Genomic DNA, 26,255 nt, shown 5'->3' with positions numbered 1-26,255 from the left:
CCATGTTTGTTCATCATTAATCAATCAAGATGGTTCATGTATTTCATGTAGGAACTATATTAGTCCATGATTTGTTCTTGAGTAGTAACTGAGTAATTGAGTAAGTTATCTGCATCCCCTCAAGTAAAATGTGACCAAATATACACCAGTTAACACCAGTGAGAGACTGAACTGAATGTTTTCCAGCACTGTCAATAACCAGCTCTGACAGGCTATTTAATTCATTTTTATTATCTGCTGTAAGTTACTCATGGATAATGCATAGGTCATCTTAAGAGATTCTTACGAGATCATAATGTAAGAAGATATGTGTTTGGTTAGGGGGTGTAAAACATATAATCCTGAGTTATCTCCATGCCATAGATCACTGTGACTCACCCCAGCCACCCTGCTCTTGCTGGCTGTGCCCACAGCTTGGCAGTGCCAGGCGTTTGCTGGCGCTCGTGCCGCTTGCCCCCCTGTCCTTGTGTCGCCCTCTTTGCTGACCTGCTACATACCTGCCACCCGTCGCTCAACCAACGAGCACAAAGTTCAATCCATCGATCAGATGAATTTATCACCTAGCATGAATTTTTATACCTACGCAGAGAAATCCGGGCTGGTTCAACAGAACGTGAAGCATAACGTCCACATGAAACGCACGATCTGCTCTGTCGGAGTAGGAAACATGTTCCTGTGACAAAGGGACTGGCAGAAGGAAACTGATAAGAAATGGAGTTTATTAGAACACTTGGGATGCAACAGACTAGGAGAGGAAAACAAACACGCCAGACAGCTTCCAAGAAGGGACCAACGGACAGGGAAAGAACGAGAGCTGGAAGGTAAAGTGCAAATATAGCAGCCAGCCACTGTGAGGTCCCCTCAAAGCCTCTATCTCTAGGTCAATCTCTCTCACCACTCTGCTGTTGTATATTTGTGTTTCCTAAACTGGTCCTCAGGAAAATCTGGACTGTGGCAGGGAGCCGGGAGCATCTGGGAGTCCCCAAGGACCAAGTCTGGATGCACTGCTGTAGATCATTAGTAATCCTTCACTGATTGCAGCTGAGTAGAGGACCTTGCTCCTTGCTTCTTCCTAACTCACTTTCACTCCTCACTCTCCTCACATCTCAGAACTGAAAATAAGGGGCCTTTTCATTTCTAAGGATGATCCTCTGCTCTGCTGGTAACTAGCTGGGGACAAAAACTAATTCTGATTGGACAGAAACTTCTTGGCCAAGGAAATCCCAAGTAAATACTATATATAAATCCTATATAAAAAATATATACACTCACCTAAAGGATTATTAGGAACACCATACTAATACGGTGTTTGACCCCCTTTCGCCTTCAGAACTGCCTTAATTCTACGTGGCATTGATTCAACAAGGTGCTGAAAGCATTCTTTAGAAATGTTGGCCCATATTGATAGGATAGCATCTTGCAGTTGATGGAGATTTGTGGGATGCACATCCAGGGCACAAAGCTCCCGTTCCACCACATCCCAAAGATGCTCTATTGGGTTGAGATCTGGTGATTATGGGGGCCATTGTAGTACAGTGAACTCATTGTCATGTTCAAGAAACCAATTTGAAATGATTCGAGCTTTGTGACATGGTGCATTATCCTGCTGGAAGTAGCCATCAGAGGATGGGTACATGGTGGTCATAAAGGGATGGACATAGTCAGAAACAATGCTCAGGTAGGCCGTGGCATTTAAACGATGCCCAATTGGCACTAAGGGGCCTAAAGTGTGCCAAGAAAACATCCCCCACACCATTACACCACCACCACCAGCCTGCACAGTGGTAACAAGGCATGATGGATCCATGTTCTCATTCTGTTTACGCCAAATTCTGACTCTACCATGTGAATGTCTCAACAGAAATCGAGACTCATCAGACCAGGCAACATTTTCCAGTCTTCAACTGTCCAATTTTGGTGAGCTTGTGCAAATTGTAGCCTCTTTTTCCTATTTGTAGTGGAGATGAGTGGTACCCGGTGGGGTCTTCTGCTGTTGTAGCCCATCCGCCTCAAGGTTGTGCGTGTTGTGGCTTCACAAATACTTTGCTGCATACCTCGGTTGTAACGAGTGGTTATTTCAGTCAAAGTTGCTCTTCTATCAGCTTGAATCAGTCGGCCCATTCTCCTCTGACCTCTAGCATCAACAAGGCATTTTCGCCCACAGGACTGCCGCATACTGGATGTTTTTCCCTTTGCACACCATTCTTTGTAAACCCTAGAAATGGCTGTGTGTGAAAATCCCAGTAACTGAGCAGATTGTGAAATACTCAAACCGGCCCGTCTGGCACCAACAACCATGCCACGCTCAAAATTGCTTAAATCACCTTTCTTTCCCATTCTGACATTCAGTTTGGAGTTCAGGAGATTGTCTGGACCAGGACCACACCCCTAAATGCATTGAAGCAACTGCCATGTGATTGGTTGATTAGATAATTGCATTAATGAGAAATTGAACAGGTGTTCCTAATAATCTTTTAGGTGAGTGTATAAATAAAGTTCTCAAAGAAGGGACAGAGACTCCACCTTGTAAGGCAGGCAATCAAGATAAAAAGGGTCGCTGTCGGGCAAATTAACTGACTGAAAATTGTATTATTTTATATAAAACATACTGCAGTTCTTAATGCACAAAACATGATATAGCACATTATATTCAACCTATGACACATTGTGTGCATTATCTACCAAATAGGAAGGATGCCTGTTATTAGCTTCAAGATGGTTCAGGACCAAGCCCTACCCAGGTCTTTAACCGCAGGGATCTGGCTGTGTTAGCTGCGCTGCCGGCCCAGGCCGTCGCTGTTGGCTCTGTGCGTCCTCACCCCATAAAATGCGCCATGGCTCTCGCTGCAGAGAGCGAGCCGAGGGCCCCACCCCCGCCTCCCCGCAGGTCGCTTACCCCCTCTGTCCCTCACAGCGAGGTTGCTCCCGCTCTTCAGCACGATGTCCAGCTGGTACATGCCTGGATTGGCAAGGGGAAGCTCAGCATTACTTGGCCTGGCGGCTTCGGAACCCTGCGGGCAGAGCAGACAGCGGGTGAGTCACACGGCTCCGCTGGGTAAATCCCTCCTCACGGAATAAACAGTTTAAATATCCATTGATGTCTCTGTGTTCCCTTTTATTTCATTGAGCTTCTGTATTTTGTCCTACACCCTTTAGTATAAGAAGGACCCTCACATAAAGCGATATATAGCCAGCAGCTAGATTTTGATGTAACAGCGCCATTTCAAAAGAAGAGGAATTATTTGTAATATAGCAAAAGCAATAGTAATAAACCGATAACTCCAAGCCTGTGAAATGTGTGTGTGTGTGTGTGTGTGTGTGTGTGAATGAGCGGTCCCCATAAGGATATGTTTACCCTACATGCGCGAGTGGGGGGGCAGACATTGCCACAAAGTCATCAAGAAAGACAGAAGACTGAGCAGAAGGTTGCATTCAAAGTGGAACACTGTATTTGTTCATGCGCTACATTTTATCTCTATTGGGGTCTGCTGTCTAAAGGAGGAGATTCAATTTCAGAGTCATTAACTAAGCAACACAGCTACATATGAAAAAGCAGCCAGTTGTAGCTTTATTATATTTTGACACATCACTGAATACAGATGAATAGTCTATGAGCTACTAGCTGGATGAGTGAATAGCACCTCCATCACTGGGGTTGCCAGTCCTATCCCTGCTCTCTGAGTGGGGTTGCCAGTCCTGTCCCTGCTCTCCGAGTGGGGTTGCCAGTCCTGTCCCTGCTCTCTGCTCTCTGTGTGTGACGCCCCGGCTACTGTAATGTGATGACTGTGTTCCTCCCACAGTCATGCAAAGTGGGTTCTGTAAAATGCACCAAACCATCTGTTTGCTAATTACTGAAACACACCAGAACCTCTAAAAACTATTGATCACCATTCTGTACAACAGATGCGTTTGCATGAGAATTAATTATAAATGACTTCATAAGGAACCACCTAAAGCAGGCTGACCAAAAGGGTCAATTGACATGAGATGAATGTAAATTGCACATGGTGTACGTGTGACCTGCAATGGACAGGCATCCAATTTAGGGCATCCCCTGCCCAGTGTCCTGTACTTCCTGGATGGGTTCCAAAAGCAAATCTGTACTGTATAAGCAGATGGAAGATGATGGATGGATGGATGTTACCCTCGAGCAATTCTGGTGAGTAATCTTGCTGGAACGTAAACCTTTAACCTTCAGGTTATAAAAATAGATCTTTAACCATGTCGATATTGTCGGGGTGGGTGTTGTCCCACCTGACCCTCCATTTGGTCATCAGGCATGACTGGCCAACCTGCATTTCCCCTCCCTGTCTTTTAGCCCTAGTGTGTCGCCCCAGCTCCCCAGACTGCCGCATAGCCCCAGGGGTTAAGTATGCAGGTGGGAGAGTGTGAAAGCAGCACTGGTCATGGGTTTGAAGCTGGCTAGAGGCCAGCTTCATCTCTTTATTTGTGTTTATTGGATTTTTTGTTCCCCAGTGTTTATTTTCTATTTTAGTTTTCTTGTCCTAGGTTTGCCCTGCTTATGTTCTGTTCTGGTTCTGCTTTAATTATCCTTGCATTGTATCCCTAGTGTGCGGTTTATGTTTTCTAGTTTGGGTGTCCGTTTAGTTCCCTAGCTGAGTGCTTGTTAGTGTTAGTTAACTCCACCTGATGCTTGTTGCCCCATGTCTCTGTTGATCGGTTGTGTTGGTTATGTTCCACTCCTGCTTCCTTGTTAGCCCGGTTATCTGTGTACTGCATGCCCCACTCTGTTCTGTAGTCTGTCATTGTAGTTGTAACAGTGTGTTTGTGGTTATGTTATATTTTCCTTCCCTTTCCTTCTTTCCCTCTCTAAGTCTGTTGCTCGGTTACATTGGAGGCCTATTTATGTTTCTGTTACTTATGTCTTCAGTTTACTCTGTTTGATTTCCTGTTTGTTTTGACCCCTCACAGTCTTTTTGTTTAGGTGCTTTTCCTCCATGTGTTCTGTTTGTTCATTAAACCCCTGTTGTTTCAGAATTGCATAGTGGATCATCACCCTCCTCTCCTGCCTGCATTATGCTGTGCCATAACAGACATATTTTGATTAACTCCACTTCTAAAGAAACGTTTACGAGTAACATGATTTAGGAGATGGAAGTTGGTGTCTCTACAATGTCCTGGATCATGGACTTCCTAACAGACATTCTGTCAAGCACATTTTGTCCTTTTTGTTTTCTATCCCAGGGAAGATGTTTTCTTGGCTCTCCCTGTCAGGATCGGTGCCTGTCTGGCCCTGTCCCATGTGTCTTCTCTCCATTTTGGCCAGTTCTTGCTGGCCATCTCATTTAGCACTTAGTGTGTTTCCCTGCTTGCGTAACTTAACAGCCTAAGAGGTTAGCCACCATCCCAACTTCCTTCTTGTTGTGGGTTCAAGGCTGGTCAATGACTAGCCTCCACTAGTTATTTAACTTTTATGTTTTCTTAGTTCAGCAGGTGTTTATCTAACTTAGTTCCTCGTTTTTTGCTTCCCTGTCTGTTTGGTTTTCCTTTTTTTTAATTTTCTGGGCGTTTGGACTTTTTGTGTAACTTTATAATTTCATAACTGCTCCTCATTGCCCCTGTTTCTTATAGGCCACACCTGTCTTTGTTAGCCTTGTTATCAGTGTATTATGTGCATGACTTTGTTCTGTTCCTTAGTCACTCATTGTGCTTTGTTTCCCAGTCTTGGCCCTGGTTTTGCACTGTTCCCTGATTTTATTCTTTCTTGCATGTCTTAGTGTTCACTCTCTTTGATTACTTTAGTTACTTCTTATTTTCCCTGTTTTGTTTTTGGTCCCCTTCTGTCCTGGTTCCCCCTTCATGTTCATTTTGAGTGTAATGAAGTCATCTGTCTGTTGTGTGCCGCTCCATGAATCATCCCTCTGTTCCTGTTGCCTGCCCTTTTGTAACATTCCCAACTTTTGGGTAGTTTTAGTGGCACCTGCCTTGACAATGTTCTCCCTTATTCAGCTGAATATTTTTACTCAAATAGCTCAAGGTAGCTACTGTTCCTTCTCAAGAGCTGTTAACCTTCCAGGCTTTCACCCATAACCAGCATGTCAGATGCTACCCCAAAAATAACTGACACAAACCAGAGTACTATTAAAGGTGGGACATTATTCCAGGCTTGGATTAAGCTGTCTAAGCATAAATAATCAAAAATCCTTGTTTGCTTTGACTTCAACTTTGACTTCATTTTATAAAGGTTATTTGTGTAAAAAAATTAATCTCGATTATGGACAAACACAACCTCACTGAAGAGTTATATTGACATTTTCATGTATACATCAGAAGGTCCTTCTTAAGCTGTGTGCACCCTGGTCCCAGGGGTCCGCCTAATAGGGAACCCTCACACATGCCCTGAGGCTGGATACACTAAGAAGGTAGAGGGCAGCCCGGCTCCATGACTCACAGCAGAGGAGACACCTGGGCTACCTACTTCCACAAGTCAACAGGCCCTCCAATAGTCAGATAATGAGGTTGGCCACATGGAACATCTGGTACCGGATCACGAGGAAGAAGTTCTGGCACTGGACTGTCCCCACCCACATGTGCTACATGCTAGGCTGCAATCTGCGGTTTTGAGGTAGTTCCACTGCATATCACTAAAGAATATTCCCTACAGCCGTTCTCATACTTTTACACGATAGTGTGCCACTGGCAGCTCTTCCTCCACTAAAACATTCTCATTAATACATTTGTTTCATTCATTTCTTCTGGGATAATCCTTACATTTGGCTTAAGTTATCTGGTCAATGAGGAAATCCTAGGGGGTGTTTCATGAAGCAGGATTTCTCAGTTAGCTGGCTTAACGTAACTTCGCGGCGGGTGTAAGATAATCTGCAACTGCCGGATTTACCATTCAGTACCTAACTTTGGTCAGCTGGCTGGAGTGAGATTTTAAATTCAAGACAAGTCTGCACACACACTTACATGTATGTAACAGTTTTATTACCCTGTAAATAGTCTGTAGGGTTTGCGAACTACTCCAATGCTTTTGATGTAGGTAATTTTAATTTTATAATGGAATAATATAGATTTGCTGTAAGATTTCTTGAATGAGCGTGAGAGTCTGAAAGCATGATGTCACAGCAGATGCGTGAGAGCTGGCGACTCTGCCGAACACGATGCGATTTTGGTAAGTGTAGAAAACTAAACCATAAGCTAACATTTGTTGAAAAGTAGGGAGTGCGTCAGTCTCATCACCGCTAGCTTTGCTACAAACGATTTCACACACATTAAATAACAGATTAAAATGACTGCAGGACGAAGAAAGAAGCTGAAAACTTACCACTTCCATACTGAGCGGGAGGAAGATTTTTTTTCCCCACTTTGTTTTACTCTAAATGTGTCTGTTTGATCATCCAAAGGAGCATCGCTATTCCGAAAAAAAGGAAACGCTTCACAAAATCTACAGCGCCGATTACCCTCCAAAAAGCGAGATTAGAAGAAAAAAAGGTGAAAGAACTGAAATCTCAGTTGATCGGTCAACGGTCACTTTTTACAGCCAAACTCAAAAGCAAAAGCAGCCACTAAGGCATAGCTCCGGGTCAGTTCTATTGTCGGCTAGTTAAACATAAAAAAGAGGCAGTTGTCAAGGCTCATTATTTTAGAATTTTAGGAACAAACCTAAACTAGTGTCCACCAGTAAATCCGTCCGCAGCCTTGTGAGGGCTGTTGATTTGAGGCAGCGGCTCTGAAGGGACATAACAGGCTGTGGGTGTTTCTCACTCCAGCTAGATGAGTCAACAGACCTAACTGATGCAGCACAATTATGTATCTTTATTAGGATGGTGTTTAAAGACTCGACGGCGGAACAGGAGTGAGGAGGGGACATTTTTCACACATTTAAGGACTTAGTTGAAAAAACACAGCTGCCAATGTCTAAGTGTCAATCAGCAGTGGGGGGCACCTGCAATGGCAAGCCGTTCCAGCGGATTCATAGCTAAATGCAAAAAGGAGGACATATTCTGCCACTTTTTGAATTAACACTGCATAATTCACCAGCAAACTATATGTGCAGAAATGAAAGAGGTCATGGAAATCCCAATGCTCCATTCGGGCACGATCTCAACAGACGACGGTTCCGGGTTTTCACGGAGGAAGTTAACTCAAAACACACAGATCTATTACTAAGAACTGATATTCGGTGGTTGAGTAGGGGCAAATTCTTGCGAAGATTTAGAGGGCTGCTGCGCAGGATAGAGAGTCTCCATTTAAAACAGAAAATGCAGAATACAAATAACTTGAGGAAAAGTGGTGGCTCTTAGATATTGGCTTTTTAACTGATCTGATGAACATGTTAAATGAGCTGAATTTACAGCTGCAAGGTAAAGAACAAACTGCGGCCAACACAATCAGCTCAGTTAAAACTTTCAAGGGAAAACTAAATGAATTTGTTTCTGAACTGTAGCACAAATTGGTGAATTGGCTACATATTGCATCTGAACTTGAAAAGTAAGGAAAGTACTGTATAGAACTTGACTGTGAGCGTGACATAGAGCAGATTCAAAATGTCAAGTCAGATACTGACAGACACTTAAAAGACTTTGACGTACTTTAGCCGATTGTCACTTTGAAGATGACACTGAAGTTGATTCACTGGCTTCTGAAATCGGATCACTGTATCACCTGAACTCCTGTGCGCTGCAGGATGAGATTCTATCCATGCAATCTGACCTTGAAGTGAAGTTGAGGGCCTCTGGTGGGCAATGGTCGCACATGAAAGAACAGGCCAGATCTAGCGGACCCGATCACATCACGATAAGTCCTACAAAGCTTGGGCTTTATATTTTCGGTTGACTGTGAATATTTTGTTCGCCGAAATGAATCATGGATGTACCCCTATATGGACAGTCTGATGATTGGCCCAAGCCAACTGTAGCGAGGTTAGATATGGAGGTTGGGGATGCGGGAGCAGTGGTGATTAGACAGGGGAGAGGGAGGAACGGCACCATCCAGGTACACACTGTTGTCAGTTTTTGTAAGCTTCTTTGCCATTTGTATGCATGCTCTAAGCTAGTCTAGCATCTCAATAAATATACAAGTTTATTTCCAAATTAAAAATGCTAATATAACAACTTTTTGCTTGTTTGTCAGTGTTTAGTGCTATTTTCACAAGTTTGGTATCTGGTACATTATACAGATTATACGTACACCCCTTGGTGCCAGGGGGGCAGTTTTTTGCCAGCTAACTGGAGCTTGTGTGCATGCAGTCAAATACAATCTAGGGAGCAGTAACATTTGATCCCAGAAGAAAATCATGATGGAATCTGTTGACATCTGTATGACATTGCGTGGTAGTTATTTAGTTATACCTTTAGTATATATGTTAGTTTTTACTGTTATGTTATGGGAAATGTTGGTCATAGTGCAAATCAGAAAGTCACAAATAGAATATAAACATTTACACATATAAAGAATATAAATAATAGAAATGGCATTTTAAGATTTGGACACTAGGACACACACAAAGAAATTTTTAAGTGCCTGACTGGTAGGAAATTGGCATGTAAGTGTAATAAATCAATAGGATGTGTCACAATTAGGATTCACAGCATTTGGCTAAAAACACGTTTATTTGCTTTTATATTTCCAGTTAATCCATCCAGTAATTCTAGAACTTGTAGAGGTTTGGAGTGTGGGGGGAGTAGGGATTAGATGGGAGAAGTGGTGGCAATGTTGTACGGGGAATGGGCTTGTGTTGTTCCAACAACATCATATCTAGTTTATGCTTGTGTTCAGTGTTCAACAGGTGTACAGCATAACTGCCTTTATAAAAACACCATGGGCTTTCCTTTGGATACCCTGAAACATTCCCTCACAGGATGACGGCTCTGGCAAAATCAGTACGAGTGATGTTATGGACCAAACAATCTGCCTGCTAATGACTGAAACACAGCAGAATCTCTTAAATAAAAAGCTGATCATCACCATGCTGTACAGCAGATGCATTGCCATACGTTTCTCTTAGCTAGTCATCTATAATTAATCACCTAACCTAGGTTGACCAAAAGGGTCAGTTGACATAAGATGTGTGTAAATAATTCAAGAACATTTGCAAGAGTATAAATAATGTAAATCAGTTACATTAGTCCCTGGACCCTGACCAGGTCAAGCAGTTGGAAGATGGATGGAGTTACATTAGTAAATTACATAGAAAGTATTTACCATTTTATCAAAACTATACATGAATTAATGAATCAGATTGCTTTACAATAAACGGTAACACTTTACTTGAAGCAGTCTACATAAAGGTGACATGTAACCGTCATAACAATGACATGACATGATGTTTATCACTGTTGTCATAATTGGAACTGAATGACACATTATGACAACAGTCATAAACATCAATAATGTGTCATTAATGTGCATGACATGTGTCATGTCATTCTTATGACGGTTACATGTCACCCTTATGTAGACTGCTTCAAGTAAAGTGTTGCCCAATAAACTATGGTCTTCATATTTACCTAGTACTTAGTGTATGTGGTAACACCAGATGACTTACATATTGAACAAATCCGATGACTGTCTCTGCCTCTGAACCAACTACATACACACATACTTCCTAAAACTAAGAGGCACGGAATACAGACTCACAGCCAGTTTGCTCCCTGTATCCCTTCAGCAGGTATACAGTATGCTTCTTCATGCATCACTTCCTGTCTGCCCTTCATCAACCCTCAGCAGTTCAGTTCTGTCATCTCAGCCAGGGGCCCTTATCCATCAGACGCGGGGTCAACCTCAGGCTCACCTGCCGTGACAGGCTCCCCCCCCCGGGCCCCCGCAGCGCTGCCACTTGAGGGAGGCCCTAAGCCATCCGGGGGAAGCCTTTACTCCCCTTACTCTGGCATTTCTCGTTCTACCCCAGTGCAATAACAAAGAAGCATGTCTGACAAAGGAGATCAATACTATACTTGGATACCCAGTAGGGCTGAGCGATATGGACCAAAAAATCATATCTCAGCATTTTTAGACAGAATAGCAGTACATGACATGTATCTCAGTTTTTTTATGAAGTGGAATAAATGTTCACTTGTCAAAACCGCATGTGAACTGTCACAAACACTTTTATTAAAATAAAGTTTGGTGAAAACGAAACACAAATACAGGCTTTCCTTCCCTGTTTGCAAACGTGTCTATATTCCGTTTGTACATATTCCAAACAGAAGCCACAATATAAAGACAAAAATAAACGATACTTACATCTGAGTTGCGTTTCACTCCACTATGTCCACCAACAGATGTTTTTTTTTTCAGTTTATGACATTGCTCTCAAAACAGGTGAATGTTCAGGAATGAAATGTGTAAATGTTAAACTTATTTGGCACAGGGATCAAAAAACAGAAACCTCACAACAATATTGTTAACCTTCGAGCCATTTGGTAATGTTTTAAAGTGAAATGGCCCAGTTGCACACAGCCAGATTTTAAGGGACTGAGATGCACACATCTGGCATGATGCCATCGCGAATAAGCAAGAGTATGAATTAGCATGAATGAGACTTTTCCTCAAACTTTGCATTATAAACTAATCAGACATGAGTACAGATAGCTGTTTTGGTTCATGACTGGGTGCAATTTCAGTACAGCAGGGAAACAGAATTTGTTTTGAACTGCAAACAAACATGTTTGAACTGCAAACACAATATAAGAACAGTTATAAAAACCTAAGAGACGCTCATTTATACAGTACAAATAAAAGTAAAAAAATAAGACTGCATCATAGCAATCATAATGAACTAAATTCCATGTTCTCTACTACTGATTAGTCACATATCAGTAGAGATAAACACCCCTGTAACCTTAGTTATTTCTTTTTTTTAGCCTGGATTGAATTTCCTGGCAAAAGGTCTTAAATATCACAGGGAGACTAACTTGCAGAGGCTGATTCTGCCTTCTGAATTGCTCCGGGAATCGGGAATACACACTCTCTCAAATGAGTTTCAAGTAACATATACTACTTCGGCATTACGAAGCTAACAGACAACCTTCTCTTATCAAGTACTGTCTCTCTGGTGTTTGTGTAATTTATTGGGAAACCGAAATATTCCCAAACTAGTGATTTAAGTGACATGGGAGGTTCTTTCAGCCGTCTAGCACTATCCATAACTCACAGCCACAATTGCACAATGTTTTCTATATTAAACATCTACTTGTGAATTTAAATTTCACTCGTATGAAGAAAAATGTATTCAATCGTTTCATTGAAATGAAAATTATGTAACAGAACAACACACAATGAGTGTGTATCATCACAGCCCTTGTCTTTAATTTAAATGTAGACCAGAGTTGCTCTTCAGCAGAAACGATTAAAAAAATGTGATACATACAGAATCGGCGAAAACATATCGACATAATATCGATTCAGGAGTTCCCTACCAATTTCCACCCCTACGAGACGATGTACATTTTTTTTACATTTAACAGTGTTTTATATGTTGCTTGCTTCACCTTCCCGACATAAGCCGATAATCTTGCCCGATTAACCCCTCCAGTCTTCGTGCCTTACGGATTTGTTTGCTGTAATGAGAAAACCGGTTTTTCACAATACCCAGGACGAATAGCAGAAACATAATAAATATCCCCAGGCAGTACAAGCCGTACAAATTATGAAGTGTTTATGTAGTAATACAGATGGCAAAGGGAGCGTTTCAGAAGTAGGGAGGGAATGACACCAAAGTAAGGTGGCAGGAACATAAACAACGTGGATATGTAGTGGAAACTTCTCTGGACCAAAACAAGTCTTATGAAATTACAGCTACTTCAATTACTTATTCTTTATATCTCTGATTATTTAGAATGCATCACAACTCAAGTATTGAGTTATAAGTTATTATTATATATATTAAAATAATAGATGACTCAGCATGTATTGTCATGTTCCTCATATAACTAAACGAATAAGCATTGTTAGTCACACGGACACTCCCACTCCTATCACGAATCCCCCTCCTTCATCACCGCCGGAGGTGAGGCCACGCAGGACCCCCACGCCATGCGGGGAAGCCCAATTTCAGAGGCTGCTAAACATAGACACCACAGCAGGAGAAAATCCATCCGCCAGTGCGAGTATTTCCCACACTTCCTGTGTCTCAGGCTCACATTGGCGTCCCTGGCTTTGCTTTTCCTTAGGAACAGTCCTTGGGTCTTCAGACCTGGAATCAGGAAATGCTTCCTGGTGAGTTGCTTGAAAAATTAAATCGATGTGTTTTATTGAGAAGGTGAATTGGGGGCAAAGCCAATGGACATGAAAAAGTATGCAAGGAGAAAATCTCATGAGGTGAACTGTCATATAGAGGGAGGGTGATTCACTGGCGATCACCCCTGACTGAAATGCTTTCCCATCACATTATCAGACTGGTAGTCTGACACAGGGCCTCCAAGACAAGCGCATGCCCTAAGACCTAACCAAGACCTAAGACCAAGACAAGCGCATGCCCTAAGACCTAACCAAGACCTAAGACCAAGACAAGCGCATGCCCTAAGACCTAACCAAGACCTAAGACCAAGACAAGCTCATGCCCTAAGACCTAACCAAGACCTAAGACCAAGACAAGCGCATGCCCTAAGACCTAAGCAAGACCTAAGACCAAGACAAGCGCATGCCCTAAGACCTAACCAAGACCTAAGACCAAGACAAGCGCATGCCCTAAGACCTAATCAAGACCTAAGACCAAGACAAGCGCATGCTCTAAGACCTAACCAAGACCTAAGACCAAGACAAGCTCATGCCCTAAGACCTAACCAAGACCTAAGACCAAGACAAGCGCATGCCCTAAGACCTAACCAAGACCTAAGACCAAGACAAGCGCATGCCCTAAGACCTAACCAAGACCTAAGAGCAAGACAAGCTCATGCCCTAAGACCTAACCAAGACCTAAGACCAAGACAAGCGCATGCCCTAAGACCTAAGCAAGACCTAAGACCAAGACAAGCGCATGCCCTAAGACCTAACCCTGTCTGCTGTGCCTCATCCAGCTAATGCCCCCGAAAGAATAAGAGGTCATCTTCACCTGCCCATATCGATGTTACATAGACCTGCAATTAATACTTTAAAGGTACGCTAAGAAGTGTTTCATTGTGCAATATTTTTATTAAAACCATAAGAATGGAAAAAACAACTCTGTCTAAATTCACATAAATTGAACTATTTATTAGTTCTGCAGTTTTAAGTACAAATCCCATTATCAGTTTTCAGCTGATGGTCTGCTGTCACGTCCAAGTCATTTTTTCAGGATGCAGAGGTAATGTCCAGAAGTTACAAATGCCCAGGGCCACGGAGGAGATACAACTTATTCACCCTGACACTCGTACTGTAACCTGTTTACTACACCCATCAAATGGTATGTGGTGGGGGATGGTAAAAATCACTGAATGTTATGATAAATATAGACGATTAATCAAATTTTTATTTCAATTACGATTTTTATTCCCAACAATGGACACTAAACAAAATAATTGAGATAACTGAGCATTTCATTTAGGAATCATGTTTATTTAAAAGTTCAATAAATGCATGATATTTCCAATGAGTCAATGAGTAATTGTGTTAAATAATCGTGATTATGATTTTTGCAATAATCGAGCAGCCCTAGTGAAGGACACCGAGTCCTGAAGCTGGAGCTGTGCCCTTAGCTTATCAGTCTAATTGCTTGCCTGATTAAGTCATGCAGGCTGTAATAATGCAGGTTAGATCCTCAGTCTCTGTTCCTAAGAAAGGAAGTCCTCTTATTATACAACAACAGTTCTCCACATGTCTTCCATTGAGATATCCTTTAAATGAAAACATCTCAATAAAAGGAGACAACTGCAAACCATAGCTGTAAAAACCATGTGCAGCAGAAACCATGCAGACCACTTTGAATTATTAGCTTTAGATATATCTCCTCAAACAGTTATACAGAATACCATCTGTAAGAACTAACACAGCCGGAAGAGTAATATAACAGAATTCCTTCTCACTTCAGCAAAAAACGTGACAAAAAGCCACCACCTTTCTCTGAGAGATTGATTCTTCACTCGTTACTCTTTAAATAGTCTGTTTCTTACTTAAAAAGTAGGTATTGCCCAAACAATTTAAACTGTTAATCGGCAAAGATCTACATAAGCAGAGATCTATCTGCAAACTTGTTTGTCCAGTCATACACTTAGATATACAATAAGGTAAATTTAAAATCTACTTATTGATCAGTCTAATTAGACTACTGCATTGTGTAAGGTTAGCAATGTTATCTGTGTCAAAGACAATAATTTGACTATCCCATCCGAAGGAGTGATAGAGACCATGTGTTATGATACCCTTAACCCTAACCCACTCTTCAAACCACACCGGAGAGTTAAGAGAAACTGGACACTGTGTAGACATACTGTAGCGTATAAGAGTAGCTTGCTTAAAAAGTACTAAAAGTCAGACGCTTTGTCCAACCTGACCTACATTTGAGAGATGAAGGTCAGACAGTATCTCTGGGGCAACGTGCACCAACATGTAAATAACCTAAAAATGGAACCAAAAAATCTGGTACATGTTCAATTACGTTACTGTGGGCTTCCAGCAACTTTACTCCACGGGCCAAAAACATTCGGTCTGCTTGAATTTGGTGTTTAGTTTCAGAAGGAGCTAATTAATCCAGCAGATGTCCACCAGCACAGAATAATATGGAGCACACAGAAGGACAGCGTCGGTGAATATTATTTTAAAACAATTTTGCATTCCTTCGCAAAACTTTCACGTTCACTCACAGTTCTTTTGTTATCCTTCGTAATCGTAAAACCATTTGTGAGGGAAAGCAAAGCAGTTCACAGGCCGCAGAGACAGGCAAGGCTGTGTTCAGTTTGGAATAAAAACATTCTGGGGTGGCAAGATTTGCTGGTGAAGCTCGGAAGGATTTTACTGAAGCTAACCTAGTTAAGTGTTGATACATAAAAACTATAATCATATATGATAAATTTTACTACAGACTGAAAACTTTGCTGATTGACTAATGCCAGCTAGCTGGGTTGAAAATTTAATCTCTATATTTTTCTTCAAATTAGAGACCGAATTCTTGAATACAAATAACAGGCACAGGAAGTCGGCATAGCATGACGATAATATTACCCTTCTTGGTCTTGCCTAGATAGTGCACTATTGCCTCACAATTTGGTTCGAGTTTCTGCCATGGAGTTCTCCCTGTACTGTTGTGGGGCTTCCTCCGGGTACTCCTGTCCACCCCCGCCCCACCCCCCCCCCCCCCAGTCCAAAACGTGGTAATGTGATGGGTTGGCTCCCTGTCCTGATTGGTTTCCTCGCCATTAGTTATCTGGGATAGGCTGCAGACCACCAGCAACCCTGAATAGGAAAAACGGGTACAGAAAATAAATGGACAGACAGGGGGATGGGGGGGGGGGGGGTTTGCCTTAGAAAGGCCTTTGCAAGTTCTGCAGTGAAGGCATCTCCTGCCTCCGGCTGAACTACCAAATTTATACGCGCTTTGATATGACTGGCTACGGAATATAAATGGTCCAATCGTTGTTCATATGGAACCAAAACAACGGGAAACCATGAATAAATAAAATCAGTAGGTTAAGGAAGTAGTGGTGCACTTAGGGTTAAATAAAAGAGTAACAGTATTGTTACAGGACTCAAAAAACTACTCAAAAAAGGGCAAATTCTGGAAAAAAACTTTGGCTTTTCAATCTTTAGTTACAGTAACAAGGTTATTTGTAGTTCGTTACTTTGCACACATGCAATTCACTCACACATCTACGGTGTTCTTTATTGTGTTTAAATAGGTTTTTGAGCGTTAGTGACCTTTTGGTAGATTAATTTATTGATTAGTTTTGCCTTTAAGGAATAATGGAAATATTCCAGACTTCATGCTGCTTCTGAGAAACAATTAGGCTCAGAAAATGGGGTGTATCACTTTAACAAGAGGAAATGACAGAGGAGCTGTAGAGAAATCCGGCGCTGTGATTGGAGGTGCCAGGGAGGCTCTTAAACAGCACGATGAGGAGCACCATAATGCAGGTCCCCCCCCTCACCCAAGTGGGTGCAGAAAGTGCCGGCACATCATCGTGGGGAGGTGGGGGGCACAGCCCGAAGTAAAGGAGAAATAAGGAGACTTTGAGCAGACTGGAAAAAAGCAAGTCGGATGATGGTTCACTGCAAAAATAGTGACAAAGAAGAATCACGTTCTGTGACTTTCTGCTGTGTCGGATTTATTACAGGGACACGCTCATCTTGGTTCATCATCCGGTGCCGCGCTCAGCCTCTTGGCAGTATAATAAATTACTTTTATGCAATTATGGAGTTTATGAGAAGACAGATATGTAGTATATGTTTTTCAAAGTATAAATATTTATTGACTTGTGCTTTCGAGCTGGTCTGGTGTCCAGTTCCCCCTTTCTGTTTCACTTCATTTACTCATTTATTTTGGACTTTTATTTGGTTTTCAGTACCTGACAAAAGTTGGAAAAAGAAAAAACCTTTATTCAGAAATACATAAAACCCTAGTATTACTGCCGGCCAGACGGCACAGGGCCATCCCCACCCCCCCCCCCCCCCCCACCACCTCACCCCCGGAACTCCACTACACCTACCTACACTTACTTTAAACCTACAGTCACTTTTAAATACAGCTATTTTACACTTCCCCATGTAACATATGCGAAAATGTATATGTACATGTACACACTACACCCAATAGAAAAGTCACTTAAAGTCACTTTATAAGTACTGCAAATGGCCAACACTGTTTGTCTACTATGCAGAATTTTACTACTTACTATTTTACTAGTTCTACTATTTAATACTTATGTTTTTACTCTAATTATATGTTAAGTGTTACTTTACTGTGCAATATATTTGAGATACACTGAGCCCAAGAATTCCATTACTGGTAATGAGGTTCCATTTTTATCCTTATATGACATTAAAACTTGAAACTTGATTTCCAATAATAGTGTCAAGTCAAAAGCCACTTATTTTGTTTTTAAACCCAGGTAATGTTACTTAGGTTATAGGCCAAGACAGGGGCGCCACCAGAAATCTTGGGCCCCATGAAAGATTAGAATTTTGCCCCCCCCCCCCCCACTCCCCTTTTTGCGAAAAGGTATGCTGCATGTGATCATCTGTTTAGGTGATAACATCATTATAAAAATTAAATGGCACTGCATTGCTAACTGTACGGTAAATTGTTCGCTTGTTAGGCTAATCCAACCACTTTAATACGAAATCTGTAGGTCTATCTATCAGTGATGCGCGGGTTGATCCAAAATGAGCGGGTGCCCGCGGTCACCCGCGGTTACGAGTCATCCAAAAATATTTTTAATGATATTCGTCTCGCGGTCGGTCGGGTCGTTTGAAATAAAGATGCCAATTAAACCTTTGTAATTTATATGGTACTAGACAGGAAGCAGGTCGGGTACAATATTTTCTTTTTTTTTTTTTGCGGTCCGAGTTGCGGGCGGGTTAGTCGAAAACGTCGGTCGGGTTCGGGTTGTTTATACATTGACCCGCGCATCACTGCTATCTATCACTCACTAGCATATAATAAACACCAAGGTCAGTGACTAATGCCTGCTAATATAGCCTACCTTTCTTTGGGAAAAACTGAGTCACCAGTTGTCTGCCCTTTTTCTCCCTCTCAGCTTTCTGCAGCTTCTCTTTACGTTTTTGGTAGCCGGACTTCATATTTACTGTCACTATCACAATCAGTACCTACTGTTCATGTGTAGCCTACACCTGCGTGCCTCGGTTACGCTCACGTTATATAGAATAGAACAGCTGATTATTCTCTGAGCATACGCATTTCATATGTCCCGCTCTGCGAGAATCAGACCGTACCATTCCTCAATAAGAGAGAGGGGACAATATGATAAAGAATTCAAGGAAAATGTTGTAGAAAACGACAACCATGTTCAATTTGCTTATTGTAACAGATAAAATTTTATATTTTATTTCAAAACCCTAAACAGGGCAACATTAATAAGATAATATTATTAGCCCCTAACAGGGCCCCATGTCAGTGCTGGGCCCCTAGAATCGTTCTAACCTTTCCCCCCCCCTGGCGGCGCCCCTGGCCCAAAATCCCACTCAGATCGATTCTCACTCTCTGTTCTGTAAATGGAAATTACCTTTGCCACCACAGGAGTTAAAACGCGTCACGACATCGACTGTGAAGCTAACGCTACCTGCAGATTCAGAGCTGGTTTTATGGAGGTGTCAGTCTTTCTCCCTTTAACATCCATGTAGGCAGACAAAGGGTTATTTCTTTCTGTAAAGAGACCCCTACCGCAAGCCGCATAAAGCTATACGCTGAAGTGACACAGACATTGCGGGTTAGACTGCCTGTTAGAGTTTGCCGAGACGTAGCCCTCAGATCCTGAGTCTTTCTCTACGGCTCCCCGGGAATCCTGTGACTTCCTCAGCCGCGCGGTAATGAATGCCCATGCAGAGATCAATACTTCTGTATTGAAACTTCACCACACAAAAGTTTAATACAGTATCGACCATCCAATAAAAGCATTGTTTACAAATCTTTCTTTTTCTCAAAGAAATTTCTCAAATTAATTTACGCGCTTTCTGCACTTACAAAGCGCAAACTTAGCCACAATAACACCTGTGATTTGAAATCCGAGAAAGTGATATAATTTATGAATAGTTAAAAGGTGTAGTTTAAGTATTTAACTTTTTTAGTTGTATAAGGCAGATAAATTTCAAGTTTTTGTCTTTTAAGACTATAGTTCTTTTATTTTGTAATAAATCTAATATTGTATAAATCCAGTCCAATTTGTGTAGTGGTATTATACACTTACACTTACATATTAATAATTATCATTTAAAAATTATTACCATTACTATATTTCAAAATTGTTTAGTCGTGAAAAATATTTCGCGTTCTTTGGGTAGTAATAAATGAAATCATCCTTTATTTGCCATTTGCACAAGTACAAGCATGTATACGCACTGAAATACTCCTCCCTGGCTGGCGTCTTGCTCTCCATGAGACGGACCGGCACATATCCAGGTGAGAGTGAACTGGGGGTCACAGCGCACTGCATGCTAGAACCGGCGACCAGTTCAGACTGGAGTTATTCGGTCTTTCACATACCGCAAACTCTGTAAAATGACTGGCGATAGTAATAGCGATATGCAATAGCGTCTTTCACCATCTTAGTGACGGCCCAGAGGGCGAGTAACAAACGACCTACCGTAACACCTGGTTATGGAAAGTTTGTAACATGCATAGTGATCCTGTCTCCATTTGCTTAAAAAAATGCTTGCAGTTGGGACTCATTAGGCTGTTGTGGGATCAAATGAATAATTGGTTGCATTTCCAAATGCATGGATTTTAAATCATATCCAATGAGGTGATTAAATCTCAACTAGAAGAACTGCTATTGCCGTAGCTGTCTAAACAGGGTAAATTAATATGGTAATTTATGCCAGCTCTACACTGCACACAGGGAAGCGTTCCAGAGAACAACGAACAGCCAAATGTTACACTCTGAAACAGCCAGTGACTCAAAAGCAACAACGGTGTTGAGATCCTTTTGTCGTCCATCTAATCACCCACCCACAGTCTGTTTGCCTGTTCAGACTCCTCTGCTGTGACTCCTCAGGCTCAGATATGGCTGGAAAGGAGAGAGCCTCAGAAATAATGAGAAGCAGTTATGTGTTAGTCAATAAACAAGCTCACTGCCATAACAGAAATCTGCCTGTCCCTTCAACAGTGTGAGCACAAGGCTTCCAGAGTGACAAAAAGGTGTGAGGACTTCTCAGGCGGTTTAAATTTAGCTCTGATGTTAATAGTGAGTCTATTTTTAATCACAGCAATATTCAACTGATTGATTGTTAGCTGCTCAGCATTGTTAATGAGAATGATGATGATTTTATTTGAGTGTGAGAATCTAAAATTGCTCAAAAATTAGTTCACAGCCCAGTTGTGCACTTCTGCCTCCAAGAATCACACCATTCCCACTGATTACACTGATTGGATAGCCAGTCGAAGATCACGTGACAGGAAGTGCAAATGAAACTGCAAGACCAGCCTTTACAAATGGATCAGAGGTTGGTCTGGGTCACTCGCTATATCGCCATGTTCAGCTGGGGGAGTGAATCAGAATTAGCACTGGGTACTCTCCCATGTTGTGGAGTGCTTTAGGGGGACCCCCCCCAACCGATAGGAGACCACCAGCTTGCTGTGGCCAGTGACATCGGTCAAGCTCAAGTAACAGAAATGAACTGCCTTTGGGGGATAAAACATCTGCCAAATATTTTGGATGCGGCAGCCAAATTTTATGATGTGAAGGCTTGGTGGGGGGGGGGGTGCTAATGGGTATAGACCCTCCCCTTATAAAAACCTGAAACCCAGAACACTTCAGCTACACAGTTCCAGCAGCATATCCACAGGGGACGCCTCTCGGCCAGCAAACAGCCTGAACGAAACACGTAAGAGACTTCGCCATTCCATCCATCTGTAAAATGCGCCTGACATTTCACAGATGAGCCCTGATAGTTCCTCTCTCTGCTCTTTCCAGCACTCACTCAAGGCTACTCCAAATACCAAAAACAATTATCAGTCTAGCACTGGAATTATCTTGCACCAATTCATCAACCTGACTGCACATTTCCAAACACTTTTCCTTAGGTTGTTTTTTCCAACACGTAATAATATTGTGTAACAATAATTATTCATCCACCCTTTTTCTTTGCTCTGCGTTATATGAACATTTTACTAACGATGAAGCAACTCAGAGTCCCCTCCAGTTTCACACGCAGTCTGAAATTTAATGGGTCCGATCAATTATGCCCAATGGTGGAACCGCACTCCGAATTTTTCCCGTCACAAAGCCTTATTTTTCCAATGAATAAATCCATCAATGCCACAATATCAATCCCAATACTATTGCACATTGTTTCTACTGAAATGGCTCACAAATCCCCTGCTTTATAAAAGCAATCATCAGGAGTAACAAACAGTGATCAATCTGCAATTCGAAGTTGGTAATGAAGTACAGCCATCAGTGACTGAGACACATTACACCCCCCACCCCAGAAAACACCTGTGAGAAATTAGCAGATGGATATGATCTGGTTAATACATACGGTTCGACTGCGCGGACCCCCTGAGAAGGAGCACCCCCTCGGCTTGCAGGAGGCGCCGTCCAGCCTGCTGCTCCTGCCGAATGCTGCTGTGGTTCGAGGAGAAGCCCAGGAGCGAGCTGGCTGGGATGATCTCGCTCTCTCTCTTATTGCCCGTGCGCGCGCACACATGCACGAGTGTGCGCGCGTGTGTGTTCACTGCCGGCCGGGGGAGAGGCTCTCCTGTGAGCTGCGCTTCTGCACTCCTGGTTCACCTACATGTGCGTGAGCCTGCACACTAACGCTGATGTTTCAGGCTAAGAGGTTCCGCGTCCAGATAGTGGCAGATAGCATCAGTGGCATATGAGATGAGCTCACCACTTGCCAACCCCCCTTCCCCCGCACACCCCAGGCAAAGCTCCACCCTGACCCCCCCCCCCCCCCAAGTCTCCATGGCGGTGAGCACTAAGCACATATTGGAACATTTCATAACAACTCATATAATCATATAAATGCTGCCTAATTCTTTTCAAACTAATTACAATTGACATAAATTCAATTAATTATTGTGTCATAAATATAATCTTATGGATCTAAACTTTGATCGTTTCTGTTGGCTAGAGGGATATTGTAATTGTTGTTGTATTAATTAACTTTTACTCACTTAATAACATCAGTCAAAAACAGCACCCAGGGTTTCGGTTCATGTATTGGTTCTGCTCTCTTGTCTTTGCAAGCATGAGCCTCGTTTCACACTTTCTCTTCCCTGTCACTTTGTGTGTCATGTTGGCTAAAGTGACATAACACTGTATGGGACATCTGAATGTAAAGTGTTGGTGGATCCTCGTCTTGCCATAATGTCTCTCCATGGGTTAACTATGGTCATCCATCAGTTCAACTATTATGGCAACAGCGTAGCTATGGGGACCTTCAACTGCGAAAATGGCGAAATCAGTAGCGTCAGATGCGGAAAAAGAAACCAACAGAGCCCCCTTGAGTAATCTAACACAATCTTCACACAACGACGACAGGAAGAACATCCTAACGGCAGCATTTCCTAGCTGTCAAAAGAGGGGTTAACATCGCCACGGTCTTTTAAACTGGTCATGAAATGGGAATTTCTGGAGACCATTTGGCTTAAACAAAAAACAAGCATTTTTCTTTTAATGTTAAAGGCACCGTTTCATTTCAATGCTGATGAAAATGCTTTTGCACAATGAGTTTAGAATACAGATTGTTTTTAATTGGTCAGCTTGGCTTTTGCTGTTCTGGTGATTTAGCCAATGGGGGTGGAGCTACAGTCAGGGGCGGGGTGCATCACGGGGATAGGGGTGCATGAAGAACAGAAGGCAAGGCGAGCTGGTGGGATGAGCGTTCAGCAGGCACGTAGCCACATAAAACGCTAATGGGCTTCATGCAAATAAAACGGACAGAAACAGGTACAGTATGCTGGCATGATTACTGATGCAGACAGCTTCATCTGTCAGTGGAGTTTCAGAGTTCAAAACGATTGATCAGTCACTCAGAGGAGGAATCGCACAAACAAACGTATGTCGTGTCAGTTTGTTATTTTTCGGTTGTAAGGTCAGGCAACACCTGTAACTGTAATGTACAACACAGTCATTTTGGGGACGTCACAGTAGAAAAAGGCTCTCAGACTCCTGTTACACACTGGAGCTGGGGGGGGGGGGGGGGGGCTTGAGGGCCGAAACTCAGCAGCTTTCCAGCAGAACCACAGGAAGTCAAAGTAAACAGAACTCGTCACAATATCCGCTACCAGTCAGACTGTGACATTTAACAGTGATGCACGGCAGTACTGCGTGGGCAGCCGGACTCTCCGACTGCTCTGTCTCCATTCTGAGAGTTTACAAGCTTTGGAGAAGAAACAGAAGAAAATAGGCCACCTGTTTGCCATTTTGTTTGCATTCGGTACCATGCAGTCAGAGAATCAATAAGACATTAAAGAGAGATTAAAGAGAGCTTTTTTTTTTTTTTGGGGGGGGGGGTGGGGTGGGGTCTCATAGATGCTAAATTAGCTTAGCTACTCATTCAGAGTGCCACCTATCAGCACCACAAAAGCATCAAAGGTCAAAGGTGTCCAGTGACTGGTGCCCTGTGCTTCCTGGAATAGTCTTCATGCTGTACTGGGTAAGACGTTATGCAAGTCGGATGGATGGATGGATGGATGGATGGATGGATGGATGGATGGATGGATGGATGGATGCACCATTTGTCCTGGTGAGGGTGTCCACAGTGGCCTACCAAGGAAGTACTACTATGTCTCTTTCTCCATGGTCACAAACTCCAGCTCATTCTGGACAATTCCTAGACATTCCTAAGTCAGCTGAGACATTTACAGGCTCCAGAATTTCTTCTGTGGGTCCTCCATCCAGTCAGACATTGGAAGCCATTTAGATAACATCCTTATAAGATGGCAGAACCTCCTCAGCTGATTCCTCAGATGTTCCCTTCACGAGTCCAAACTCCTCACCCAGTCACAAAGACCGATTCCCACAACCTAACCTTCAGGAGAAACCTGATTTCGACAGCTCATATTCACAACCATCAAGACCAAGACCCTGGGGTACTTAAACTGCTTTTCTATGGAGAGACTCTCCTCTCCATACCTAAAAGGAGGAATTCATTCTTTTCCGAAGGCCTTGGGAGTTGGCGTGCAGATTCTCATCCCAACTGCATGACATTTGCATCAAATCAGTCAAGTATAGCCTACAGGTTCTGGTCAGCTAAGGCCAAAAGCACAACATCATCTGCAGACAGCAGTGATGTCACTTCCAGCTCCCCCCCATTCTGGACACCCTGATACAAAAGAGAAGACATGCTTGCCAGTATGCACCATTGATGGTGGCCAACACCCCATCTAAATGGCTTCGATATTATGCCAAGGATGCAGACAACTTTTAATGGATTCATAGAGAGGCTGAATAGAGCCCATATTTCTACAGCATCTGAGTGATGAGCCCGCAAGATGGAAAAACACATCCCAGGAAACGGGTGAACTGCTTCCCCAGTGAGCACATTCAGCTGCTCTCCTGGTCTTCTGACCTGGGATTATTAGCTGTGCATAATGTTCACAAAATGTCCAGCTGGAACAAACGTGTAGATCTAAACTCCTCCCAGGGGATTATAGGCGTGTGGGTGGCACACCCACAGTCAGAAGAGAGCACCTGCTACAGCCCTGTGCCAGCACAAGGAACGCATGCCTTTCCCTCACTGGCCTGGGGGCCGCTGCCCGGGGAATGCGAGGGCACTGGTACCCCCCCACTGGCCATTAATTATCAGACACAGAGGGCTGTCTACTCATGGTGTGCTGCCTGGGGTCTTTGGGGGAGGTGTAGGCGGCAGAACTGCAAAGGGCAGAGTCAAGCCCGATTGGCTCGTGGGGACATGGCTGCGTTCTCCTATCAGGAGATTTATCCGTGATCACAGTCTGAAAAATCTATGGGGGTGATAGAGGCGGCAGAACTGCAAAGGGCACAGTCAAGTCCGATTGGCTCGTGGGGACATGGCTGCGTTCTCCTATCAGGAGATATATCTGTGATCACAGTCTGAGAAGCAGAAAACACCCAGCAAGGTATACCCAGCAAAGTCACTGCCATTACAGCAACGCTGACCCCTAAAACCGCCCTTTGCGGTGACCGGGACCTCCGAATGTCATTATTAAAGTATACAGAGCTCTTTGGATCCATTCCTTGGAAAAATAATGACCAATTATAATTTCTAATAATAATATAAAAATGTCTGGATTAGGCAGGTGTAAAGCAGATCCTGAGTCGGGCAGCAGGGGGCTTGAAATCTGTCGCTAGCAGCGGGGATACGGCCTGGAGGGGGGGGGCAACTCCATACACAGTGGTGATGGGATTCGAAACCCCGACCCAGGATATGTGAGCCAACAGTGTTACACATTTAATCTTAAGTTCATTATGCCTAATCATAAGAATTTGCCACTGGGATCAATAAATTCCATCTTAATCTTAATGTTAATAAGCACAGATAAATGTAAGCGTAACTTCTGATGTAGGTGCACCACACTCCGGGACATCTAAATGCTAAACCAATACCTTGGTCTTGCAACAGGTGCATTATGGGACATGTGGATCTTGTTTACAAGAAAAACATGAAGCCCCCCCCCCACCCCCGACAAGAAAGTGGCGGGGGGCTAGATG

At 42.9% G+C, this 26,255-nt stretch overlaps 1 protein-coding gene across 8 annotated transcripts in view; it reads right to left on the bottom strand.

Annotated features, from left to right (window-relative positions):
* LOC111860033 (multiple C2 and transmembrane domain-containing protein 1-like) overlaps nt 1-26,255 on the bottom strand; it is a 139,435-nt gene that overhangs the window by 91,153 nt on the left and 22,027 nt on the right. For 5 of the 8 annotated variants that reach the window (XM_023843310.2, XM_023843299.2, XM_023843336.2 and 2 more), the window contains exon 2: nt 2,897-3,011. In XM_023843310.2, coding sequence (XP_023699078.2) covers nt 2,897-3,011 — 115 coding nt within the window. Of the gene's footprint in view, nt 1-2,896; nt 3,012-7,291; nt 7,714-18,581; nt 18,769-22,095; nt 22,402-26,255 lie in introns of those variants that run through there. The other 3 variants (XM_023843318.2, XM_023843374.2, XM_023843344.2) reach the window with 3 other exon arrangements.

Source organism: Paramormyrops kingsleyae, chromosome 7 (assembly GCF_048594095.1).
Source record: "Paramormyrops kingsleyae isolate MSU_618 chromosome 7, PKINGS_0.4, whole genome shotgun sequence".
Classification (NCBI taxonomy): domain Eukaryota; kingdom Metazoa; phylum Chordata; class Actinopteri; order Osteoglossiformes; family Mormyridae; genus Paramormyrops; species Paramormyrops kingsleyae.
The sequence above is the reverse complement of the archived record's forward strand: the minus strand, read 5'-3'. Positions and strand labels throughout refer to the sequence as shown.